Raw genomic sequence first — 27,037 nt, 5'->3', positions numbered from 1 at the left:
TGTGGATCAAAGAGATAAAACCTACACTCAATAAACAATCGGATTCCATCAAAGCTAATTTGTTTATCTAACTCAGTAGGAGGAGCTAATTACTTAATTAGCCCTCAATTATTCAAGATATATCTAGAGCCAAATTTATTAATTATGTAGGCCTAATGAACATGGATAAACACCGTTGGCCTAACTTTATGCTTAATACGTGTCTAAGTTCAACTACAAATGTAGAACCACTCTATAAACTAATTCCCAGTTTTGCTAAGACGTGTGCGTCTATTAATATGGACATCGACTCAATTTTCGGAACTTCCTACCTTGGCAATGACCCTGATAGTCATTGGGTTAAGAGATTTAAAGAGTTGATGCATGACACAAACATTGCACTTTGGAAAAGTGAAATGCTAAGAAAATCGTCACTCCAGACATACTCTCTTATTAAGTCTAATCCGTGCCTTGAAAAATATTTATTGGATTGTAGACTTTCTAGGATCTAGCCTCAAATTCAAACTACGTTCTAACACCCTTCCTTTAGGCAGGAGTTGTAAGTGGCTTCCTGAATATGATGGTATCTGTAAAATGTGTAAGAATGGTTTAGAAGACATTCAACATTTTCTATTCACATGTAACCAACTCAATGGCATAAGGATTGAAGAATATACCAAATTAGAATATATGTTAATCGATATCAATCATTTAGATGTATGGGAAAATTGTATCTCTGGTGACCTGAACACCAAATTAAATCTTGTATTAGGTGGAACTGATAATTACTATCATTATATGTATGACGTCGATTCCATATCAAATGTCTTTGATTGTTACTGTAAGCACTATGTTAAAAGAGCATGGGCACACAGATGTAATGTTCTAGGCGAGTAATGTTCATATCAATCAACTAAATGATTGATATCTATCTCATTATAGTGTTAGGTCTACATTGTTGTTGCCCGCAATTCATTTTATATTGTACAGTTCCTACCAATTCTATTATTTCTTGTAATTTTGTATTTTTAGGTGTCAGTGGGTTTCCTGCTGGTGTTAATTATCAATGGTATTGTAGTTTCTGTAGTTGAATTGTTTTGACATTGACCTACGTCGACTTTTTATTGTAATTGTTACTTTCTATATCATGCTTTTTTTTTTTTTACATTTCTTTTGGATGCACCTTCCATTTGGTCGAGTGCCACTGTTGTAAAAGTGTAATCTCCAAATAAATTATTATTAATTGCATTTCCTGTCACCAACTTTGGTGCTTAGTGCACATAATTATTATTGTTTTGTATTCACTTGATCTTGAAAATGGTTCTATGATGGTACCGAAACGTCGATCTCTCTTTTTGTCATTAAATTTTATATTGTAATTGAAAATTATTAAATTAATGACGTAATTATGCATGATATTTTCGCGCGTATAATTTGGAGTGAGGGCGCTTTCATATTTTCCAAGAAATAAAAAACATGACTTTTCGTCGTTTTCCAATTCTTCATCAAAATGCGCGCAGGCTGCATCTCAATTTTTTAGTGAAAATGTATGTACGGTACGCCACGTCACTTACTACACACTTGATATAAGATAAAATAGATCAAAGTTTTCACATTAAGCAAGGCTACACCGAGCAACTGTGAAGTTACGGTTGATATCAATTGCGTATAATAACAAAAAAATTCAATACAATAAATTGTTTTATTTGTACTAAGATCGACATAAAATGCATTGACATAGTTTGACCCCACTGTGTGATTCATAACGAATATCCTATATCGTTCCGCCATTGGCCTTTAGCATATCTTTTGGTCTCACGTCGAAGGCCAAAGCATTGTCGATTGATCAAAAACATTGCCTTTGAAGTCATTCTCCGGTGGTGAAAAGCAGTTGTGAATATTAATACAAGTATCGTTATCGATATGCGTTGTTGATTATTTTAATTTACAAATAAACTGAATTTGCAAGGCCAGTGCTTCTGAGAAGTAGCTACCGGCGATCCGAAGCATGAGTACGCAACCACCACATAACAAGCGAAAATTGGGGAGAGGCAGTGGAAGGTTTGTACCCTATCAGTTTTCAGATAAACGTAGTTCTAACCGGAGCCGTTCTAGCCTAACATAAATTGGGTTAAAAACACCCAAAGTGTACTCTTATTTGTCTGTAAACACAATACAATTGATTAAATTCCCGCTATTGACTAATTATAACATTTGTTTACACTCATTCAGCCTAACAAAAGAAAGAAAATCACTCTAAATTTTATTTAGCAATTTGTTGATGGAAAGAGGATCGATTGGGTTTGCCTACTACAGTGTTGTTGGTGCATGTTGTAAGTCATGGTGGATCCATGGTGGTCACTTTGTTGTTTATAGAGACATACCTATAATACCTCTAGGCCTATATGATGGTGGGATATATAAAGTAAAACGCAAAAAAACTAGGCCTAGCTTTAATTAATGTCCTCTATCTACCTGATCCTTGTAATATATAATTATTATTATTAATACTAATAATAATAATAGACCTGTCATTTGCCATCATCACCTGTGACCTAGCCTACACAAATTAAGTATAGATGCTTATTGGTAAAAAGTCAACTTTTTGGGGAGTATGCCAATGAAGTATGGCCGTTTCAACCCAGGAAAGTTTGGACCCAATCGGCCAAAAAAATTTGTTTTCAGGGTTGGGGACATGCGTTGTGGAGGTTGATGGGGGGTGCGGAATCTTTGTTGTTTAAGTAACGTGCAATGTCTATGTTTTATTTCACAGCACAAAAACATTAGTTAGTTGCTTATTTATGATTAATGTAAATTGTAAATTAATAAATAAACATCAAATACTAAACATTTATTGTAAGGATTTTTTTTTAATAATAAAGAAATACAGATTTATATTCAGAAAAGAGAAAGTGTGAGAAAACACAGTATGCTCTCAAAATATAGAAAGTGAAAATTTGGATTAAAAATTGACTGAAATATGAAAATATTTCCTACTGTTATAATTTTTTTTCTGTTAAGTTCATTGACATTTAATTCTTAATCCATAATATCAAAGTGCACTTAACTTTGTTTAGGCTACAGTTGTCTACAATAATTCTTTAAATTTCAATATTTTTTGAATTGTTATTGTCTCTCTTCATCAAGGTTACTTGGTTGATGTAATTAACTAAATACCAATTATTCACATAGCTTGACTTCTAGACATCTTGTTTGTAAATAATACACACAAATGATTGACCATTATTGCATAGCAAGTGAAAACAAATCAAAAGGTTAAAGAGTGATTCAGGCTTATTGTTGCGTACAAAATATTATTGCATTAGACACACAATGCACTTTATCCTGAAGAACAAGTAATATTGTGCATTTTTACAACAGATACTATAAATATTAATATAAAATACTATTACTGTACAGTAATACATATATACAGTAACGTTCCCGTATAGGTGAATCTAAGTACCATGCTAAAAATAAGTACTGTACCCCTGCATATAAACACTAGACATGCCACACCCTTTTAAACAGTGTACAATGTGCAGCTATACTCATGAATGTTAATATTTAGCTAGTCTGTTCCATACTCTGTAGTATACTGTGTAGCATTATAATTATAAGTTATTTGAAGATACAGTGAGGGATATGATAATTACAAACTATAGCATGGCCTTGAGGCATTTATTCAAGTACGGTATTACAGTATATAAAAAAGTGCTACAAATGAACAATACTTATTTTAATTAATAATAATATTATTAGACATTGATATAAGTTACTTTAAAGTTGAGTTGCGCAAACATAATAACTACACTGTATAATATGATGTACAGTACTTTTGTACTGAACATTTAAAATCACTTTGTTTCTATCATAGATCAATACTGTTTGAGATAGCATAGAGTGTGTGTGAATTGTAATTGTATTGCACTCCACTGTTAACTGTGTTAAGAATATAATGTACAAAAACAACATGTTACAATAGTAAATCTAGTAAATAGTAAATCATGCTGTACAGTAAAATCCACTGATGCTACTGTACAGTAGTTCATTAAATATGCGACAAGTTATTAGGTCTTTGCGGTGCAGTGGTTATCTCAGGGATGCAATAGTCTTGTGTATCCATTGTAGTATATTTTGATATCAAGTGCATACTATTTTATACTACTGTACTGTCACTACAGTATATATTACAGTTTTTTTGGGACACAATATTCATCGGAAAACCCTATTTAAAGAGGCATTTTCAGTTTAACAAACATGTATATTGGCCCCTATTAAGAGAACACTATGCTGGGTTCTGAAGGAGTCCCCTTAATACTAATAGAGGTTATATTGTGTAAAAAATGGAGATGTATTAATTGTAATTGTATTCAATATTGAAAAAAAAAAGAAATTCTGCTGAATACTATATTATATAATAACATTTGTTATGCACACACCAAGTGCTTAAGTGCCATCAGGCATGCTTTAGTCAAAAAAGACTGGGGGAAAGAGATGGGAGTTTTTAATAAAAAATACAACCCACCCCTACCCTCTAAATAGCATTTATATTTAACAATTCACCCAGGGAATAATTTCGGCAGTGTAGCATAGCAAAAAGCTATACAAAACAACTGTATTGCTACACATTTCGCCAGTGTAGCATAGCAAAAAGCTATACAAAACAACTTTATTGCTACACATTTCGCCAGTGTAGCATAGCAAAAAGCTATACAAAACAACTTTATTGCTACACATTTCGCCAGTGTAGCATAGCAAAAAGCTATACAAAACAACTTTATTGCTACACATTTCGCCAGTGTAGCATAGCAAAAAGCTATACAAAACAACTGTATTGCTACACATTTCGCCAGTGTAGCATAGCAAAAAGCTATACAAAACAACTTTATTGCTACACATTTCGCCAGTGTAGCATAGCAAAAAGCTATACAAAACAACTTTATTGCTACACATTTCGCCAGTGTAGCATAGCAAAAAGCTATACAAAACAACTTTATTGCTACACATTTCGCCAGTGTAGCATAGCAAAAAGCTATACAAAACAACTGTATTGCTACACATTTCGCCAGTGTAGCATAGCAAAAAGCTATACAAAACAACCTTCTTGCTACACATTTTCTACAATTTTGTAGCATAAAATAAAATACAATACAAAACCATTGTATGTTTCTCGACTTAAAAATCAATTTGATTAGCAATATTGCTAAACAAAATTTTAAATGAAATTTGTCAGTGTTTACCCAAGTGATTTCCTTGATTCTGTCTAGTTACATTCCTAGCTATTATTACAGTTTATAGTAGTAGGTTGTTGGATAATGACAATAAGCATTTTAAATGGGTTTTCTCTTCACTATGAAGCTCTTTAATTACTTGTATTGATTTTCTGATCGTAATACGCTAAATGTCTTTTCGTTTGTGGTTTTCACTATTTCTTTTGATCATTAAAAACTGGAGTTGACTTGATATAATGCTGTATGCATGTTGTATCCAAGAACTAGTATATTTTGCCCAGGCTTACATTTTTTTGGGTAGATTCCTTCCAGGCCCAATAATCTTAATTTTTATTTCTGCTAATTAATACAGTAGACACACAGAACATGTATTATTATGACCACTAATAATGGCACTGATAAAAACCTACAGTACCCTATTTATGTGAAGAACCCCTAGACACTTCAGTTAAGGGACACTTTCACCTGAAATGAATGAGGAGTGTATGACCAACCCCTATTCAGGGGACTACTAAGGGGACTTTTTTGGTGTCCCTAAGGTGTTCTACTGTATACTATACTACAGTACAGTTTGCAGTATGTGTATTATTTGTTGCCTTCTTTAAATTATTGCAGGCTGAATACATGTTATGTCTTTGTTGAAGAATTGTACAATATTTGTGTTCTTATAAATAAAATCCATGAAGAAAAAGAGTAAACCCCACTCTAGAATTGTTGAAGATTTAAAAATTCAATAATCAAATATAATTTTAAACTTTTATGGGTACTGTCATCATGTTTTTACAATTATGAGAAAATAAAAATCAGAGAGAGTCCATAAATCATGATTACAATCATAAAATATTCAGCATTGCAGGCTTGATACTTTACTTGAAGCATTCATGAGGCGGCTAAATATTTTTGAATCTAGAATTTTACCTTATAAATGTACCATACTCTAAACTTGCACTGAAGAAGGACAATACAGTTAGCTAAGATAAGAATGAAAGGTCTGAAATTTAATTCTGGCCGTTTTACTTTATCGTTTTGATTTATATTATAGCCTTTATTTTAATGCATTTCCATTTAGATCCAGTTGCTGATCCACATTGTAATTTTTTCAGTAATTTTTTCCTCCAGGTTGAGAGAGCTTGCCCATTGCCTTTAATTTGTAGATGTTACTGTACTTTTCTTTAATAAACAAACTATTAAAAGTGAGGCAAGCCATTGTTGAATATTTATATTTGTTCATCATGAAGAAACTTATTTATTTTTTCTTTCAGAAATCGAAACCCACGTGGTAACAATAGTGGCTCCATACAAAACTCGCAGTCTCACTCATCACAGGTAAATCCATAGTCTATTTCGTGCCTAGCTTACCTGGATAAACCGACAATAGCCCTTTCTCCTCAAAACCATGCTAACTAAGTAACTTTCTCTCCATTTCTACTGTATTTTCAGATAATAAATTTTAAGCACATACTGTAATGCATAAAGCCTCTATCCCTCGTGCTTCACATAAACATAAAAGTATTTGTAAAATGTATTTGTTTATTTAGTAACGAGTAAAATATACTGTATTCCATTTAAATACAATACAAATCTTTCTTTATTCTGGAATAGCTCTTTCAATACACAAGTACTGGTCTCCCAAGAGGTCCAGATTTGAAAAAGATACAAAAAAAATATAAGTAAAAGCTATAAAACTATGTACAGTAGTTATACAAGATTTTTAAATTCAACTTGACTACAGTAAATGTGTCATAATTTTTACGGATATGTACAGGAAGATTATTCCATACGGTTGATGCTCTATAATTTAAATCATAATAAATATCAATAACATTAACAATAGTTCATTTAAAGGGTAGCTCCAGGTTTAGATGTGTATGTTTGCAACAATCTATATAGTGTATAGAAAAAAAGTCATGTAGCAGCAGTATTTCTACAGTACTTCACTGCTGTCTATAATCAGTATCAATGTTGTTACAGCGGATATATTTTATTAATAATTAATAGTTGCGATGATGAAGGGCCAGTGTTGCCCGAAAGCTCTGCTAATTTTTCTGGCTGTTTTACTTTATCCTTTTGATTTAGCTTTTTGATTACTTTACTTGTCTCCATTGAGATCCAGCCACTGATGATATTGATACCCACAGCATTGTCATTTTTTCAGTAATTTGCCTTTGGATTTATTTTTTATTAAACAAGGCCAACAGCCATAAGTCGCGTGCTAAGCATAGTGATACCAGACCGACCGACCAACCGACATAGTGAACTATAGTCGCGTCCACGCGACTAAAAACCATATATTGTAAGCTTTGAGCTACACCCTTTAAATGGTTTAGTTGGTGGTATACAGTAGAAATGACATAACTGTTTGCTTGTGTCACGGTGCTAAAATAGTAACTTTCTTTCTAAATAGGCTGTACCTGGAGTATATTCAAATGCACACTTTGTGCACACAGCAGCTGTACTTAAGGTTGGTTCTTATCTTTTTTTAAGCAAGCTTAAATGTCATTGTATATTTAGGCAGAAGCCTAGCTAGTCCTATTCGTTTGAATTTCCGCTAGTTTGTTTTAAAAGGGAATTTCATGGGGGAAGGGTGTTCGAACCCCACAAGCTTGGATTATGATGCCTTATGATTCCTTTATAGTTCATTGGATTATATTATTTGAAGCTATACTTGGCATTGACCACTTAAAATATTTTACCTATTTATTTGACCTACCACCCAATGTTAGTACCTAAACTTAATGTAACTAAGTAAAACATTCAAAAAATGTGTAATGGGTTTACTAATGGCTTTAGTAGTATACTGACAGGAAATCATTAAAATACTGTAACATTCCAAAAAATAAAATGGACCCCCTAGTAACAAGACAAAATACAAATATTACTAATACAAATATCTTATTTTAATAAATTTATAAACATTTATTTATACTAAGTATTCTTTTAGAGATTGTCTCAAAAGATTGTAACTGTACAGTGTGTAGATACTATATCTAGTCACGTACTGTAAGTAATTAAATGTGAAATTGGTATTTCTTTACATAATGAATATTCATGAGGTTTGATTATGTATTCACAGGGAATAAAAGTTCAAGTACAAGTTATATCAGATAAGAAGTATGAAGGTATATTTAGCACAATCAGTCAAAGTGTAAGTACTTATTAATTGCCATTATAATTATTTGAATTGAAAGTATTTCTAGTACAAATAATTATACTGTAGTGCTCTATAATGTATTGTATTTAATTAATTCAATTGTTTATTTTCAAATCTCTGGTCCATCAAGAATAAACATAATTTTGTAACAATTTTAACAAATTCTGAGGAATTTAAATGTATAATAAATTAAGACTAGTAATGCAATTTTATGAAAATATATTCTATTCTAATCACACAAAAAATCAGTAAGTCTGTAACAATGTACTAATACAGGGCTGCAAATTAAGGGGTATTTGGTCGCATTTGCGACCTAATTTTTCTGTTTGCGACTTAAGAAACAGAATAGGTCGCGCATAGCGCGACAAGATCGTCTGCTTGTGCGAGTTGTTTCAAATTGAAGTCGGGTGTGTTTTCCCTATTTCAAACACTGTGTAATTTAATCTCTCTACTACGGAAGGCTCAGGAGTTTCCACTAGTCACCGCCGCCGCAAAGGTGTCAGGTTCATTCAAGCGTACAAAGCCCCTAAACATTTTACACTCGTTGTGATTGGAAGTTCGTCCATTTATTGCATGCTGCCTTACCCAATCACACAAAAGGACACCAAACACACAGCACAGTGTGACGCGCGGACGACACAAACCTCGTGGAAAATCACCGCTGTACACAGAAGTTAGCCAGGGCGGGCGCGGTAGATACAAAGGATTGTCGCCGCGCAGTCATCAGCATTTTTTAGGCAGTATAAATGGTTATATCATGATTAATAAATAATGTAATTAATGATATATATAATAATATCTATTCACTATATAGATTAAACAGCAGTATTGTTTATCAGTAGATTTAATACTTTATTCCAGATTCTGATTATCGAAAATTATATATCAGAGAAAATACCGCAACTTTTCCTACGAAGTAGCTTCGTAGATAAAACAGGCTACGTTGTTGGCTTTGTATGTAGGTTACATTGTTTGGCTTCGTTAGTATAAACCTCAATAAACAACCTCACGATGTTCTTAGTAAGTAACAAGGTGTGAAAATTATTATTTAATGTGTTATTTTTGAGTGGCGGAGGAGGACCAATTTGTACATTATTAAGAAATATATAATATAATAGTTTTTATTCGTAAATATTTCATTCGTGTGTGTTTTTTTACTCTCAACGGCGAATATAAATTTCCTACAATGTAAACGTAGAGACACGATCCAACACAATGAACTATGCCAACTAATAAAAATAATATAGCGAACGTCCAGTCGATCCAGAAACATGCAAACAAAAAGATCGTAAACAATTCATTCTAAATATAGTATCAGAACGTTCAATAGGTCGCTCAAAAAGACTGCCGACAGAAGACCGTAATTAATACAGACCTAGTTTTTTGGTCACATGTCATGAAACGCGATACTCTGTTTTACCACCGCAAACCTCTCGCATGTTTTTTTTACTCGGTACGAGGGGGATGGCTACAAAACAGTGTACCTGAATTTTGCGTCACATGAAACGTAATACAGCTCTAAACTGTTCCCACGGTTCGCACGTTTTTCCCCTCCAAATTCTGGTCGGGTCTTTTGTCGTAATAATAATTTACAAAGGCCTATGTTAAATCTTAACATGGAATATATATTTATTTTGCATATATTTTGTTGGTGTCCTAGCCAAGGTGTTGTTTTTATAATTCGCTAAAAAGGTAGGATTGAATCATGTAGGCCGCCGAAACTCTCTCTGCGTGAGCTGAGGGCCCGATTTCGTCTCGTCAGCGGATGTCCTGCCAAATTAGGACAACCGATGTGTAGGGCGGCTACAAAAATTAACGTCTAGGAATAGGATTTTAATTAGCCAACAATACATGTTTGTTTCCATTGTTTATGCTCCTAACTAAAGGCGATGACATTGGTGTTTACAAATTACTAACCCTACGAACCACCGTACGATCGACGCGTAGATATTATTATAAAATCGTAGGCATGGCAACGAACAAAACTTTGGAAATTACAGGATATGTTTAGCCATGGAGGAAATTTTTTCCTCCATGGTTTAGCGAACAATGACCTACGATCTATTTACGCGTAGGCTACGAAAGGTTACGCGCATATACAAAGCAGTAATTTCTTTCTGTACCGTAAAAATAATAGATCTTGCGTGAATATAAGTGGCGCATCAGGACCAGTGTCTAAATGTGCATAACCCAAATTAATTTAATTCTTCAGTGCTGAATTTTTATGTGCTCAGAAATCGATTGAAACAACCTATAATTACTCAAAAATCGCCCCCCCCCCCAAAGCGGGCCATTGGCGGCCCCCTTGGCGGCCCCCTGACCCCCAGCCTAAGGTTGTACTGTATTTCATTTTTATACACCCCCCCCCCCCCCACCTAAACTAAAAACGGATCTGCGCGGATGGGGTTTGAGGGAAGGGGTTAGTTGTCGATGAAAATGTGCTACTAAAAAAATTGGTGGTGCTACCAAAAATTATTATGAGCCATCATACAAATTTGATAGTGCTACCAAGTAAAAAAGTTAATTTGCAGCCCTGCTAATAGTAACTATAAATAGCATTGTTCCATTAAATTAGATACATATAAATCTTTAATTATTTTTAAAAAGCTGGAAAAAAAAGATTGACGAGAACTAAAAAAAAATGACAATGTTTTATCACATAATTAATGAGATAAAAAAGAGCAGGAACGAGAGAAGCAAAAGGAAAAATGCAAGAGAATGATCATAGTATAGTATTACTACACTGTTCTATCATTACCATGTAACATTACAGATAATGAATAAATAATGAGTGACCTACTTTTGCTGTAGATAAATTTTACACTTGACTGTCCTACTACTGTATATGAGCTTGATTTGCATGCGGTATTATTAGACAACATAGAATTTAGATAGATGCCTTCTGAATGAAATGTTTATTCTGAAATTTATATGAAATTTTACAATGTTAACGCTCTGTCTACACTATTAAAGTAGTTTGACAAAAAAAGTGTGATGGGGCCCAAATTTGGTAATGATATGACCAAATATGGTAGTGATATGACATCATTATGTCCATATATGGGCACATCACATTTTTTTGTCACATAAAGTTTGTAGTAGTACTATAACATTGAGAAGTTTGAATTTGATGGAAACATATAGTTAGTGTCGGATCAAGATTTCTAAATATATTAATATTATTGTTTTTGACAAAATTTAGTGGCCCTACCCCAACCATTGGATATTCTATGTTGCCAAGGTGTATTTCTTAAAATATTGATGTGAATTCTCTATCTATAATTTATGTAATTATGTATTTTTTGCAATTATGCAACTGCTTATTGTAAGTGACTAGGAAGTATCCTATTCATAATTGGTTAGAAAGCATTTCCTTTCGTAGAGGAATTATATCCCATTATAACCAGTAAGTAAGCCACCTTCTACAAAAAGGATATATTTTACAGAAGCAGAAGTCATTTTTATCCACCAGCAGGTGTAATTTTAGTTTGATTGTTGCGATTTCTAAAAAATACTGTGCCATATAAAATGATGAACCTTTTGTGTATTTCATTCTTGTACTGTAGTGTCAGTATTTAAAATGATCAACAAGGCATCTATGGTACGGTAGTTTTATTTTTATTTTATTCAATCGAAACCAACATCGATAATTACCGTCACTAACAGGTTTGATACAAACAAAGCCAGGACTGTTTAAAGCACTTTGATTGGTCCTAAATTGATCAAGGGCTTCTCTCGTCCAGTGCCCACCTTGACCAGAGGTCTGAGGCTATATACTAGATGCAGGGGCTGCTATAAGAGTCAGCAGTGCTGATTTCAAATGCCTGACGGGACCCCAGCTCCGTATACAGCACCCGCTATTCTCAGATGGTCTCCCATCCAATCTCTAACCAGGCCCAACGTCGCTTAACTTAGGTTATCTGACGAGAACCGATGTTTCAACGTGGTAAAGCCGTATTTTGTTTAGTTTGTTTTGCTTTCTTTTATAATTAGGAAATGTGTACAGACTTGGTATAAATATAAAATGATTACAGTACTGTATATCTGAAATGGCATCATTCAGTTTATATTAGCTTCACTGAACACAATGATGATGCATAGTAATCCTATTAACTAAAGCTTCTGTAGTTACCAATGAATTAAAATTAGATATAAAATTATTTAAAATATGAACAGTGAGTAATATTAACAGTTTTTTAACTACATTAATTTTTAATAATTATTCAAAAGTAGATTTTGAATACAAAATTAGTTGATTTTTATTATAATTTAGTGCTCAATATAATTTGTGTTTCTTCACTCTTCTTACTGGGCTAGAAAGTTAACCATTCTTTTCTGTCCATTTTCCTTTACATTCTTACTAAAACTGAATGCAATACACTGTACCATATGTTGGTTGTAAGACTGGCAACTGTTGCCATGTTAGTCATGTGTAATGTAAGCACAGGAAGAAGGATAGCAACCTGTGGAAGTGGTTATGTCCAAATTATTCCTAATTATTCAATTTAAGAATGACAGTGGATTGTACACCTTGTACCACAGCAATTGGAATACTGTAATTCCCCTATTCTTTTTTTTGAAGTATTGTTTGATAGAGGATTGTATTTGTTTCATATTTATGTAAAGGATAACATTTCTATAATATATGTAAATTTTCTGTCAATATTTTTGCTAGTTTTTCAAACGGTAGTGGTACTGTACAGTAGCTTATAAAATAAAAAAAAGTATAAACATTTTTCAAATAATTAAAACTTCTTCCCAGAGTCTTTCACACCTGTTCCGGCACGGTTCCGGTCCGGTGAATCGAACATCAATGTTTCGTTTTCACAACGCTCCACGCGGCTATGCGCCAATTGCTATGCGGGTAGCCGCGTGAAAACAAAACATTGACGTTCGATTGGATTTTCCGGCGCCGTACCGGAACAGGTGTGAAAGACCCTTTATTCCTGTATTTCAAATGTCAATTGTGTCCTGTATGTTAAATGGTGATGTACAGTATTTTGTTATTCTTCTTTCAGGCTGAGGTTGTATTAGAAGTGGTACATATGATAGAAGGTAACACAAATGAAGTACCAAATAAGGACAGAGTTATAGATAAACTGGTGATTAAAGCCAAAGATATAGTATCTCTTACAGCACGAGATGTTGATGTTGAATACGCTGTTAAAAGTATGTTAAACTACATTATATACTGTACAGTCAACTCTACCAATACTGGTCACCCTTTCCGCAAATTCTGATATTTTGAAAATCCTGCCATTCCAAATGTGTTTTTTATTTTTATTTTTTTTTTTTAAAGAAGAATTTTGGGCCCGAAAAATCTGATCAGAGAGTCTGGTATTGGGAGAGTTGACTGATTACCAAATAGGCTTGTTTAATAATTGTAGCTTGCTAAGTAGTATACCAATTTAGCAATATTAAAGTCTTGCCTCTACCAGTACTTGATAGGATAGTAAGATTTAAAAACAACAAAAAACATCACCACAAAAAACATTACGTAACCCTTATAAAAGAAAAAACAGCATTTATGTCATATCGTTATTAAAATGTATGGTTACAAATTCTTTTTATACAATTTTATCATTGAATAAACTCAGATTTGTTAAGGTCCTGTTCAAATGACTTGTCAATATCAACCTCCAATGATAACAATGTCAACAATGTGGTTGTACACTCAATTTAAGCAAGCCGATTATTATAATGACCTAAATTATGATTGATAGGATTGAAACATTTAGTGGTTTTCCACCCGCTAATTAACAATTAAATTGAAACCATCCTGTTATTGAAATCACTAATAACATGAAGTTAGTAGTTATTGTTACAATGTGTTATTGAGTTTGTACAAAGCGTATACAGTCAACTCTCCCAATACCGGACTCTCTGAAAACCAGAAACTCTCCCAATACCAGACTCTCTGAAAACCAGAAACTCTCCCAATACCAGACTTTTTTTGAGGACCAAAAGGTCCCAAATTTATATTTACCATTAAAAACACATTCCGAATACCAGACTTTCCGGAAAACCAGACTTATTTGGCCGGCCCAAAGGTGTCCGGTATTGGGAGAGTTGACTGTACCACATTGTAGGGGTTCATGTAAGTCTTTAACCTACAAGGATCTTCTTGCAAGATCCTCTATTAATGGTATTTTTTGTATTTTCTCATTATAAATTATCATTCTTTTTTATTGTATACCATTGATAGAAACTAATAAATGTTGAATTATAGGGTAAAATGCTATTTATAAATGGTTAACGGCAAATTGCATAATTTTAAGAGAGGGCATAGTGAAGGGGTTTAGAGTAGTAAAACCATTTTTGATAATATTATTGATATATATATTGATATTTTATTTTTTTTTAATTGGTTTATATAGTTATATCTATTCAAAGAGTTTTGATAAAAATTTTTTTATTTGTTTTAGGTGATTCACAGTCCGGTTTCATGACGGATGGAGATATCAGCGGGAAGAAATCAAATGGTCAGGCGGGTGAACGAGAACTTGAGCAGTGGACGCCAAGCAACGATGCATCAGCAGATTTATCTTTAGATGGTGATACGGTACGTCCAGTTATATTTATTTTGATTAAATTATTATTTATTATATATTCATTGAGGTCAGCATCATTATCTATTCTATTTCATCATTATCAGAGTGGAGCTGTGGCTTGGTGGTTATGATGCTTGGCTACCAATCTAAGGGTCCTGGGTTCAAGTCCTGTCATATGTCAGGGTTTTTTTCTCATGACAATTTACAACTCCACTCCCAAAGACTTAATAATAAGTCTTTGTTTATGTAGAGCATCTTGTGTATATGTTTGTCTTGTGAAATTTCAAATAGTTTATCCATCCTGTAATTGGCGGGTTACTCGCTGTTGGATGAGTATGAAATAAATAAATCATCATTGCCATTTCACAAAGTGATCATAGACCAACTTAATCCAAGTGGTAGATTGAGGCTCCTCAGTGTGAAAACAAATCGATATGCCAAATCCTTTATTCCCTCCGGTATCATCCAGTACGACAGAAAGTCAAGAAGATAATTTTATCTTGTATTTTTTGATGTTTTTATATGAATGGTTTTATGCTATATTTGTTTTTATTGTGTTTTCTTGTTATTATGACGAGCAATGAATTTCCTTTTTGAGGATCAATAAAAGTTATCTTATCTTATCTTATCTTACATCATGTAAATGAAACAAAACCTCCTACTGGTTGTCTGAGCTTATTAGTAATTCTTGATTCCAACTAGAGATGCAATGCATTTGACCAATCACAGGTAATGGATTATTCTAACAGTCGCTTGTTATTGGTCAACTCGCTTGCGTTGATTCTACGTCCTTGCATTGTATCTCTAGTTGGAACCAAACTTAAGGACAAAAGAGTAAAAATAGGCCTAGTTTGAATTTCCCTTCTTTTTTTTTACAGAATGGTTGGAGTGTAGAAGATATGTTTAAAGCTAATGAAAAACAATTTGGGTATGAATCTTCATATGATAAAACTCTACAAGATTACACGTAAGTTTTACCTCCTACTTGCTTCATATTTTACAATATAATCCTGATTTTTTGTTAATTTTACTCATTTGTTCTTGAGAATAGTTCCATGATGGTTACGAAACGTTGACATTTTATTTTAAAGTTATGTAGTAAACGTTTCCTAATTCGTAATCCTGAATAACTTTAAAATAATTTTTTATTGGCATTGGCATTTTACCTTAGACCTACTCATATTGTTTTTATCGTTCATTGCCTGTCTAAATTATTGTGTTATCGTTGTCTAAATTTCACCAAAACTGTGAATCAAGTAAGGAAGCACATTCCATCATCTGTAAATTCGTACATATAATCAACATGACGTAACTAGTTCCTAGTTCCTAAGCTCTTTCTACACTATAAAACTAGTGTGATGTGCCCAAATATGGTAGTGATATGACATCAATGTCCATATATGGGCACATCACATTTTTTTGTCACACAAAGTTTGATGGTGTAAAAAGAGCTTAGTCACAAATCTAAAACTTCCTAGTCTTTTAATCAAAATTGTTTATTATTTTTTCAGGACTGTATTACATAAAGATGATTCGGAAGAATATCGATCGAAGCAAGAACGTGCAAACCGTTTAGCAGCAGAAATTGAAGGAAGTACGGGTTACAAGGAACGTACTGCTATGGAATTAGATGACGGTTTAACAGAAGAAGACAAGTTTAGTGCTGTCCAGCGTCCAAAGGCTAGGATGAGCCCAGGATCTCAACAAAATAGATCTGGCAGTCCAAAAACACAAAATGAAGGAAATACAGGTCCTCAGAAGTAAGTAGGATTCAACATTTCATGTATTAAATCTGTTTTCTACAATAATAATAATATCCTGGATTTATATAGCGCCTTATTGTGAAACAGTATTACCCTAGTCATTTTTTTGGATCAAATATGTATGGAAACATACTACCATAATGCAGCTAGTAATCAGAGCAAAGTTGTGTCTTGATCTAACCGGGTACCAATTTTATAGACCTGTGTGGAGAGAAGAAAATGTAAGTAAAGTATCTTGCCTAACGATACAAGCAATGCTTGATCTCGTGATCAGGAGTCGAACGTCCAACACACTGTGTCCACATGCCCTCACAAGGTAAATCTATTGGCAAAACTCAAGCATTCCTGGGTGCTGATTGGTTGTGCATTTCTTACATCAAAATACAAATATGGACAAGCATAAAGGGTCGTTCACACCTGTTCCAGCACAGTTCTGGTCGAACATTAATGTTTCGTTTTCACGACGCTCCCAGCGGCTATGCGCCAATCGATATGTGCGTAGCCGCGTGAAAATGACACATTAATGTTCGATTGGATTTTCCGCCGCCGGACCAGAACCATGCCGGAACAGGTGTGAAAGACCCTTAAAGCTTTTAATTCCAGCAAGTAAAATTGTCTAATCAAAACAGGCTTTAGAAAAATGTTTGTCTAATACATTTTAAATGAATTGTACTGGTTTTAAATATATACATAAATATGCATGTAATTGTATCCGTCTATTTATGGCTATTAACCTGACCAAGTCCAGTGCCTTAGAGCAATAGCAGCTGTTTTACAATCAAAGCACAGACTTAGTGGCGGAAGTGAAGTTGTCAATAAACTACAAACTAATACTACTACAGTATTATCAATACAGATCATTATTATGTTGATCCTGCAACTCAAAAGATTCAATATAAATCTGTTTTGATATTTTTTTTAGACTGTTCAATTAGATACAACAAAATTTAATTTGATATTTTTTAATAGAGAGCTGATATATTTCTGTTTAAAGTCATTTTGTAGTTTTAATAAAGTTCACTTTTGCCAAAAAGACCTAAAAAATATAAATAATTTTTGTATATAATATTTTGTTCTCTTTATGTGTATTTTAATTATCTTGTTTTATATATTTTTATAATTGTATTTTGTAGTTTGTTGTATAGTGCATTGTAGTTGTCGCAACCCCTTGACCGATTGTGTTGCATAAATAAATGAAAAGTGGCTATAATATATATTATGAATATTTAAGTCATTTTTAGTTGAAGACACTAAGATTCTCAGAAATAAAACATACCTTCAAGCATTTTAGCATTTAGGTCGTATCAGAAGTATGCATTTAATAATGTATTACATTTTCCTGTTATTTCCGAATAGATATGTGCCACCACATTTACGATCAAATCAAAAACCACCTCCGAGGAATTACAACCAATCATCTCACAGACCTAATACGCCAACACAAGGAGGTCAACGACCCCCGATGCAGAATATATCAAGGCCTCCTAGGCACATTGACGAACGAGATACACGAATGGACAATAGACAACAATCACAAGATGTTAGGCTTTCATCGCAGGATGCACGACTTTCATATGAATCCCGACCGCCAAGATCAGCGGCTCAAGTTGTGGCAGGAACCAATTCACAGCATGGAAATATGGTGTCTCACAGAGGTAAATATTATTTATTATGCATCAGCAGTCACTTTTGTGGTTGATCTTCTCTGACATTCTCAAATATTAAGGAATGGAAACGAAAAATTAAAAGCTTCTGTATTTAAGTAATTTTTATTTTTGTTTTTAGAAGTAAAACCAGAATCAATACGAACGTCTAGTCCTGGACCTCCGGCCAACATGGTTAAACAACCAAACAAGGATATACCCAGAGTACCAAGTCCAATGGTGGAATCTACACAACAAGCTGATGATAAGAAACCACAGAAATCACAGAAATGTAAGCTATCGCCTCAATGAATGTCTCCTAAACTGAGCTCTTATGCTATGTTTACACTATCAAACTTTGCACATCACTACCATAATTAGGCATATCACTACTATATATGGGCACATCACTACCATAATTAGGCATATCACTACTATATATGGGCACATCACTACCATAATTAGGCATATCACTACTATATATGGGCACATCACTACCATAATTAGGCATATCACTACTATATATGGGCACATCACACTTTTTTGTCGGATAAAGTTTGATAGTGTAAACAAAGCTTTACACTTCTACAACCCAAGATACAAATGACACATCTGAATATGTACTGAGAAGTGCAATTTGTATCACACCTACAATTTTCAAAATGCCTGAATATATTGTAATGTTCATTTGAATATTCAATACATGTTTTGCTTTTTTTTTTCCAAGGCCCCTAAATGATCAGTTTCAGGAAATTTGCCAATCAATTTGTAATTTAATTTTTACATTGTTTTTTCAGCGCAAAAAATTAATGAATTAAATGAATTTAGTGCCAATTTTAGGGTAAGTTATTAAATGATTCTTATCTTATACTGCATTTTATATTTATTGTGATTACCGTCAATTTGAATTGCTTCAATTTTTATTTGTTTGATTTTAAAAATGTTTAATTTTTTTAGTTGCAAGATACCCAAAATGTACAAACTAATAACCATGGGCCTACACAAGTCAGTGAACCTAAGCCTGGTGTGCAGCCTTTAAATCCAGCTGCTTCATCGCAACCAAACCAGCAGCCTCCAGTACAGCAGGTAGCACAACCATTACAGTCATCTCAAACACGCCCTATACAGAATGTGCAGCCATCTGGCCACCCTCAAGCACCAATAACGCAGGTTATACCACCGCAGCAGTTACCTCAAGTGGCTGCGCAGAAACTTAATCAGCAGCAACAAATAATTCTGCAACAGCAGCCGAAGCCACAAGCTGCAGCTCAGCAACCTCTACGAATAGCTGAAGATAAGAAACAAGAGTATGTATACTAATTTTTAGTTCACTCAGATTTTATAGTTTTGAAATCACATGGAACTGAAGAATAATGAATAAATATTTGAATAATCATGTGTGAATCCTTTAAAGCGTTTCATATATATTATAAAGGTGTTTGAAGAGGTTCCACCAACACATATACAACCAGGTACTAATTTCACTTATAAACATACCAAGCACCGGAGTACTACTAAGAACTACTAAGAACTAAAAATAAAATGTAATCTTCAAATTTGGTATAATATGTTAGGACTTAACTAAAATGTATTTTATTTATTTGCTTGGAAATCATGCATGTCCAATTTCAAAATGTATTGTATAGATTATGTTTTCAATATTTTTTTTTTCAGATTTAAGTTAAATCCGAATGCCAAGGAGTTTATCTTGAACCCATCAGCTAAGCCTTTCACACCTGCAGTAAGTATCAGTAAATGAATTTGTTAATAATGATAATGATACAATCAATTTTACTGTATCATGATGGTACTTAGTAATTGTATCTTCTTTAACCATGTTTTTTACAAAATACAAAGCTCTTTATTGTCCAAGAAAATTGAAATTACATGGGTGTCATAGAATAAATATTGAAATGACATGAATGTCATAGAATAAATATTCTATTTTAGAACATTTTTTAGGTGAATGTCATTATTTATTCTTGTATATTTTATTTTCAGAACTCGCTACGCAAAGTGTCTCTCAGTAAAACACCAACGCCGCCACGACCACATTCACGACAGAGTCAAAGCCCTACGATACACACGCAAATGGCAATGCCACAACTTGTTGCTGGACACCCCCCATACACGGCGGTTCTAAATCAAATGCCTATGGTTTACACTCCAATTCCTTTACATAAAAAATATCATAAACGTAAGTTATTTGTATAAAATTTGTATATCATCATCTTATTAAATGTCTCTTAAAGAATCGACATTAAAAAAAAAATGTTTTTGATAATGGGTAGGTTTTTTGTCTACTAATTTTATTATTTAGTAACAACGTATATATAATTTTTTTTGTGTTTTACAATTTCTTTAAACATTGAGCTTGTTAGTTTCTCCCTTCTTTGTTTTAGTATGTGCCTTGTGAAGTTTAATTAATAAATAATAAAATAAACATTAAAGGGGGGTTCCGGGTTTAAAATGAATAGTAAAAAATGTAAAATATATTTGTCTCTTGAACGGTAAAAGTTTCAATTTATATAAGCGCCCAGTGAAGTAGAACGAAGGCTGTGAAATGAGGCCAGATTACAAGTGCAGCTACGGCGATATGACACTGTTACAGAATAGGAAATTTGTGAAATGGTCAATCTTCCGACGACTCGTTATCATTAACCATATCAATTACTTTTGTAAAATTATACTTATCTGATGTAATTTTAGTCGGTCTTCCCATTTATAAAGTCAATTTTCTATGAAAATTCATCAAAACAGTGAAAAATTAGATATGTTTGCACTTTACGTTTGCCGATTTTCGCACTGACTTAGGGAAAGCCTTCAAAATCAATGAAGCGTAACGTATACATTCCTGCTGAGCGAGCTAGGAGAGCGAGACGACGATACACGTGTTCTCTCTGCCCATGCCTGGCATCGTTACGTGATAAGCAGATACAGTATACAATACCAAACTGGTCGGGTCGAGTATACCCCGTCTATAATCACAACATGAACGATGTACATACATAACAGTATTTGATTGAAGGTCGGCTCGATCTACCGGAATGGTATAGATAATATAGCTCGAATGAGAGAGTTGGAATATTTGTAAACATAAGTATTGCTAATTTTAACAAGTGTAGCCTATAGTAAAAGGCCTGGTAGTATCAATTCGCATAGGGTCTACTACACTAGCTAGCTCAATTTTTAACTGGGCCGGATTGGCTAGGTCTCCTTCCTACTACCTGGTCTACTTGCTTGATGCAGTTTTTGGAGAGTAAACTAGGCCTATTTTAGGCCTACTTTAGACGATCGGGACACCATACGTGCGGACGGCGATCGGACCTTGTTTTGCCTCAATATTTACAGCCGATTTTGTAGAATGTTTTAGGTTTAGATTGTTTAGGAGTTTGGTTGATAGGATGGGTTTTGGAATTCACTGAGTTTTGTTATTTATGGGCCAATCGTTTAGTAATAGGCCCATGATGGGCCCCAATGTTTTAACGTAGCCATCGTGGCATGGAATCCCTAGTCAGAATGGCTCTCACCCATGAAAAAAAATTATTTAGGCTAGGCTAACCTAGTACGTGAAGCCAATAACACAATCTGTCTGTACTATTCGAGGTATGAAAATAGTATATAATTTATGACTCCGTAATCTGTACTAAATTTTGTATTTTATTAAATTTCAAATAAATGCTACTACTGTTATTATTACACTTTAGGCCTAGCTTAGAAAATCTACAAAAAATGTATTTCACAATGATCGGGTGGTCGTCGTTTGACAGGGGAGAGAGATGTAAATTAGTTGACAAACACAACGTACATGACGTCGCGAGTTTGGAATTCACTGATGACGTGATTTTGTGAATATCTCATGAATATTAATGAGCTTCCCTAAGCTGCTGAAAAACAGACTTTCCAAGAATTTCCCCTAAAATGTATATGAAATTAAATTTTTTTAATTTCTCGTTATTACTTCTTCATTCTGACATGTCTATATTGTTATAATATTTTTTATTTAATAAATAAACGATATTTAAAAGCAATTTTAAACCCCGAATCCCCCTTTAATATATTTCAGAAAATTGTCTTACCGTTTTGATTCAATCATATTGTTTTTTTTTTTTTATTTCCAGAGGCAAGTAATCTGCCCCCACGACCTCAGCAACAAGGAGACTTACAATCTGGTCAAGTTCAAGCAGTCACAGGTTCACCACTAGTTGCCCCTTCACATTACTCAGTTGCCCCCTTTCCTCCGGGTTCCCATCCTGGTCACATGATGCCAGGACCGCATATAATGCAGCATCATCACCAAATGCAATTTGTGCCAGTGCAACACCAACCAAAGGTACGATTTGAACTTATTAGTCTGGTAAATAATTACCCTATACAATGTTATAATGCACTTATTGCGTGCCATACAACCCAGTGCTATTCTATACCACACAATGTAGATGGAATAAAGATCTATGTTTGGACAATAGAATAAATGAAGCAAGCACTAATCCTAAAACCTAATCCTAAAACTAATATAAACGGCCACGAGCTACTGTATTCAATTTATCTTTTCATTTATATCAGAAATAAATGTTCACAGTTTTATTTAACTAGTGTTTCTGACTACTAGTTAGCAGTCCGATTCTGTAAATGGAGTAGATTTCCGACTATGTAGCCGTCAATTGTTTCATTTTACTAGTGTTTTGGACTACTAGTTAGCAGTCCGATTCTGTAAATGGAGTAGATTTCCGACTATGTATCCATCAATTGTTTGTTTTATTTTACTAGTGTTTTGGACTACTAGTTAGAAGTCCGATTCTGTAAATGGAGTAGATTTCCGACTATGTATACATCTATTGTTTGTTTTATTTTTCAAAGCTGCCTTACCGTTCAGGTCATCCCAATCAAATACCCAATGTACAGCAATCACAAGCCCAGATGCATTCACTGCAAGATGGTAATCCTCCAGTATTTGGTGAGTAAACTATAAAAACAAGAAATATTTCTTACAAAAAATGCTGCTCAACTTTTGACTTATAGGAAAAGTAGTGTTAAGGATCATAGTGTTCAATCAAATAGTCGTTATTGCAGTCCAGTGTATAATAAATACAAGATTGGATATTTAAAAGTCATATCAATACGAGCGAGAATCAGTAAAAGGCATTTAATGAAAATGTCTTAAAATTATAAAAATATTTCTTATCATCAGAGCTGTAATCAAAGCCTAGAGTACTTGTATACCTATCACACAGAGGCAGTAATTAGCATAATAAAGAAATAGCACCACAACAGAAACCAGTTTGGAACAATTGTTGATTATTTATTATGGTTTATTTTTGTTTAATTTCAGTAACACCACAAGGTCCAAATCAAGTCTATCCAGGTCAGCAACAAGCATCTTTATACCCTCATCATCCCCAGTCTGCTCAGCAAGGACAACACCCCCAGGGCCAAGCTACTCACCATCAAATGGTTCAGTCAGTCAATCATCCTCATCCTAATCCACAGCCAGTACAACCAGCACAAAACCAGAATTTAAACCAACACCCTCAACAGCCTCCACAAGGGCATAGACCAACCCCAAGTCCTGTACAACATCCTATACAATCACCATCACAGCCTACCCAACCAGGTCTACTACTGTATAGTGTCCCTCAACATAGCCAACAAATTCAAGGCCACACGCCACAATCACAACAGGCCTTAACGACGGTCATGATGCATCAACAACCACAGCAGCAGCAGCCACAACCGCAGCCATACTCTGCAACCTCTCATAGTATAACAAATATGACAACTGTACACACCAGTCCGCATACACATCCTCACGTGCAACCTAACATGATGTATGTAGGAGGAGGAGGAGGAACAGCTGGACAACTACATTCACATACAGTCATGTTGCCAAGTGGCAATATACAATACCTACAACAACAACAACAAGGTAATCAGGTTATATGGTTTATCGCAAATAGCTTCATTACACAAGGAACGTCATTGTACAGTGCATGGTGGGAAGGTTTTGGGATCAAAAAGTAAATCATATACGTACGCGTTGTGGCGCTTGCTCCCAAATCATTCCCACCATGCGTCACTAACGCTATTTGCGGTAAACCTTATTGCTTTTTAATTTTCCCCTTAAGTAAATAATCCTGTCCCTCATGATACATTTTATTAACATAATTTCAGCTTTAACAAACTTTATTGTTTAATTTTAGGCGGACAAGGTCAACACCCTCCAATTGCAGCTTACCAACAAAACAACTAAGAGCAGTATTAAATAAAATGACTTGGGGGGGGAAAAAAAGTTAAGTAAGTACAGTATCTACTTTCTTAAGGGGTCGAGGGTTAGCTACATTTTGATAATCATATTAACATCGGTAAGGGTTCGAACCTTTGAATCACTTTTTTTTTTCTCACTTTATTGGATATTAGATGGAATAAAAGTATGCTTATTAACAAGAATTTTCTTTATAGACTTACAAGATCTCCCTAATTGATGTTACTACCCCTTGAATGTGATGTTTTAATTGATGGAGTACACTTTGAATGTTACTGGATACAATATGCTGCTTATACACTTGACAGACAGCTGAGCAGCCCTGTATTGAATGATGCAAAGACAATTTTATGATAACTGAAGTAGTTTTCCCAAGCCCCTAAGCCTAAGATTTACATTGATGTTAGGTACAGAAATATATCAAGTTTCGGAAAGGTTTTTATCTTTTTAGAATGAAGAAATGATTTGGTCTTCTTATATTCTAGATTTTACCGTACCAAGAGTCAACCAGTTTCAAACATAAACTACAAATTTAGATATGTACACCTAATTGAAAGATACAGGTTGCTTGCTATTACAGGCGTATATCATTTTGGATCCATTTAATTAAAATTCATGAATATTGATAATTCGTAAAGTTTTTTGAAAGTTACCTTGTCCTCTTTATAAACCCAACTCAAATTGTATTAATTCAATTTTCAGTGATACATTATTTGGGTGTTAATGAATTTCAATTTAAGTGGCTAAAACTGGCGAAATAAAATTATGAGAAGTTGTGAAATTGAAACAAACCATGATATTAAATTTGCTACATTACTCCTGGAATAAACATTTGATTGATATTAGGTTTCAAATGTGAGGTTTTATTAAATCACACATTTTTTTAGAAAAGACTAAACAAGTCGATGGGGTTTTATGGTAACTTCAATTCAAAACAAACAAACTTGGCATTCTTATTCCATACATTGTAATAACTGGTTTATATAAGGACATGTGTAGCTAATTACTAGTATCATCAAAGACCCGTGGATAAACAGAATGAAAATTTAGATATATTTATTATTTGTAAGTGTTCATTAAGATTATGTAAGGTTTGCTATTGATTTCAACATTTGTTTTAATTTTCACTTGCAAACCTTGTTGCTTTCTAACTGTGTATTCATTATGTCCCACACACGTGTGGTTAATTGGTAGATAAATACTTGTATACAAGTGGGTCTCCCTGCATACAGGTGGTTCTTCCTGCATACAGGTGGTTCTCCCTGCATACAGGTGGTTCTTCCTGCATACAGGTGGTTCTCTCTGCATACAGGTGGTTCTCTCTGCATACAGGTGGTTCTCCCTGCATACAGGTGGTTCTCCCTGCATACAGGTGGTTCTCCCTGCATACAGGTGGTTCTCCCTGCATACAGGTGGTTCTCTCTGTATACAGGTGGTTCTCTCTGCATACAGGTGGTTCTCTCTGCATACAGGTGGTTCTCCCTGCATACAGGTGGTTCTCCCTGCATACAGGTGGTTCTCCCTGCATACAGGTGGTTCTCTCTGCATACAGGTAAGTCTCCCTGTATACAGGTGGTATATCATTCCCTTTATTAGAAAAGTGCATATCATTTTGTAAGACATAATCGTTTCAAAAATTGTTTTCTTCCAACATTCATTATTTATTTGAAAAAAAAATACAAAAAGGGGATATATTTGACTGGTTTTATTGGCAAGCATTAAGAGAAACATTAAATATAAAATTTTATTACATTATTATTATTACATTTATTACTATGTTGTTATTTTTGTTTTATTAATCATGTCACTAAAATGAACTCAAAACATTCTGATAACAAAACATTAAAATGTTTAGAATTCATAGTTGCTGATACAGACAGATACTTTAAGAATGTTATTGCATTTTTTTATCTGTTTTCTTTATAAAAATAAGGGAGGTTATTCAGAAATATACCAGGGAGAAAGGTTACAGGATAACAGTAAGGGAGGCTATTCACTAAGATATAATACTAAGCCTGCAAGAGTTATGGTTGAGTTTTGTTTAGGGAGATAAAACGGTGAACATGTTTTATTCTGTTGTTACAAATGAGTTTAATTGTTCTTCCGTTTTATCCGTCTTGATGTGAAATAATAAATTGACATGATTGCATTTTATCCAAATAATTCAAAGATTCTGTGTGAATTTGTTTTCAAGTGTAACTTCTTGATTTGACCATGGAGCTATACATTTTATAGGTCCATGTAACAAGACCTAAATATACCTTTTACAAAAAAAAAAAATTCAATGGAGTGGAGCAGATATACGTAAGATGATGACACGGGTTTCTAATGACACGGCACTAACTGACCAAGAAAATTTTAAAACTATACCATAAAAACATGTTTTTATGAACGTTAATTTTTTTTGGTTAGTCATGAGTATGACAGTTCAATATTACCATGGTCAACCATTGT

General features: G+C 33.9%; 1 protein-coding gene across 1 annotated transcript; it reads left to right on the top strand.

The window, feature by feature from the left end:
* The first annotated feature begins 1,786 nt into the window (after positions 1-1,786).
* Positions 1,787-26,746, top strand: LOC140045500 (uncharacterized). Its single transcript, XM_072090433.1, has 19 exons — positions 1,787-2,040; positions 6,476-6,539; positions 7,618-7,674; positions 8,287-8,358; positions 13,383-13,533; positions 14,790-14,926; positions 15,794-15,882; positions 16,427-16,675; positions 18,035-18,333; positions 18,464-18,613; positions 19,119-19,162; positions 19,279-19,628; positions 19,996-20,062; positions 20,323-20,518; positions 22,443-22,654; positions 23,182-23,278; positions 23,654-24,247; positions 24,522-24,615; positions 24,781-26,746. Exons 1-18 carry the CDS (start codon positions 1,988-1,990, stop codon positions 24,569-24,571), a joined length of 2,931 nt encoding a protein of 976 aa, XP_071946534.1. The 5' UTR covers positions 1,787-1,987; the 3' UTR covers positions 24,572-24,615; positions 24,781-26,746.
* Positions 26,747-27,037: the final 291 nt, after the last annotated feature.

The sequence above is a fragment of the Antedon mediterranea genome, chromosome 3 (genome assembly GCF_964355755.1).
Source record: "Antedon mediterranea chromosome 3, ecAntMedi1.1, whole genome shotgun sequence".
NCBI lineage: Eukaryota > Metazoa > Echinodermata > Crinoidea > Comatulida > Antedonidae > Antedon > Antedon mediterranea.
Note: the sequence above shows the minus strand (reverse complement) of the source record. Positions and strands in the feature narration are given on the sequence as shown.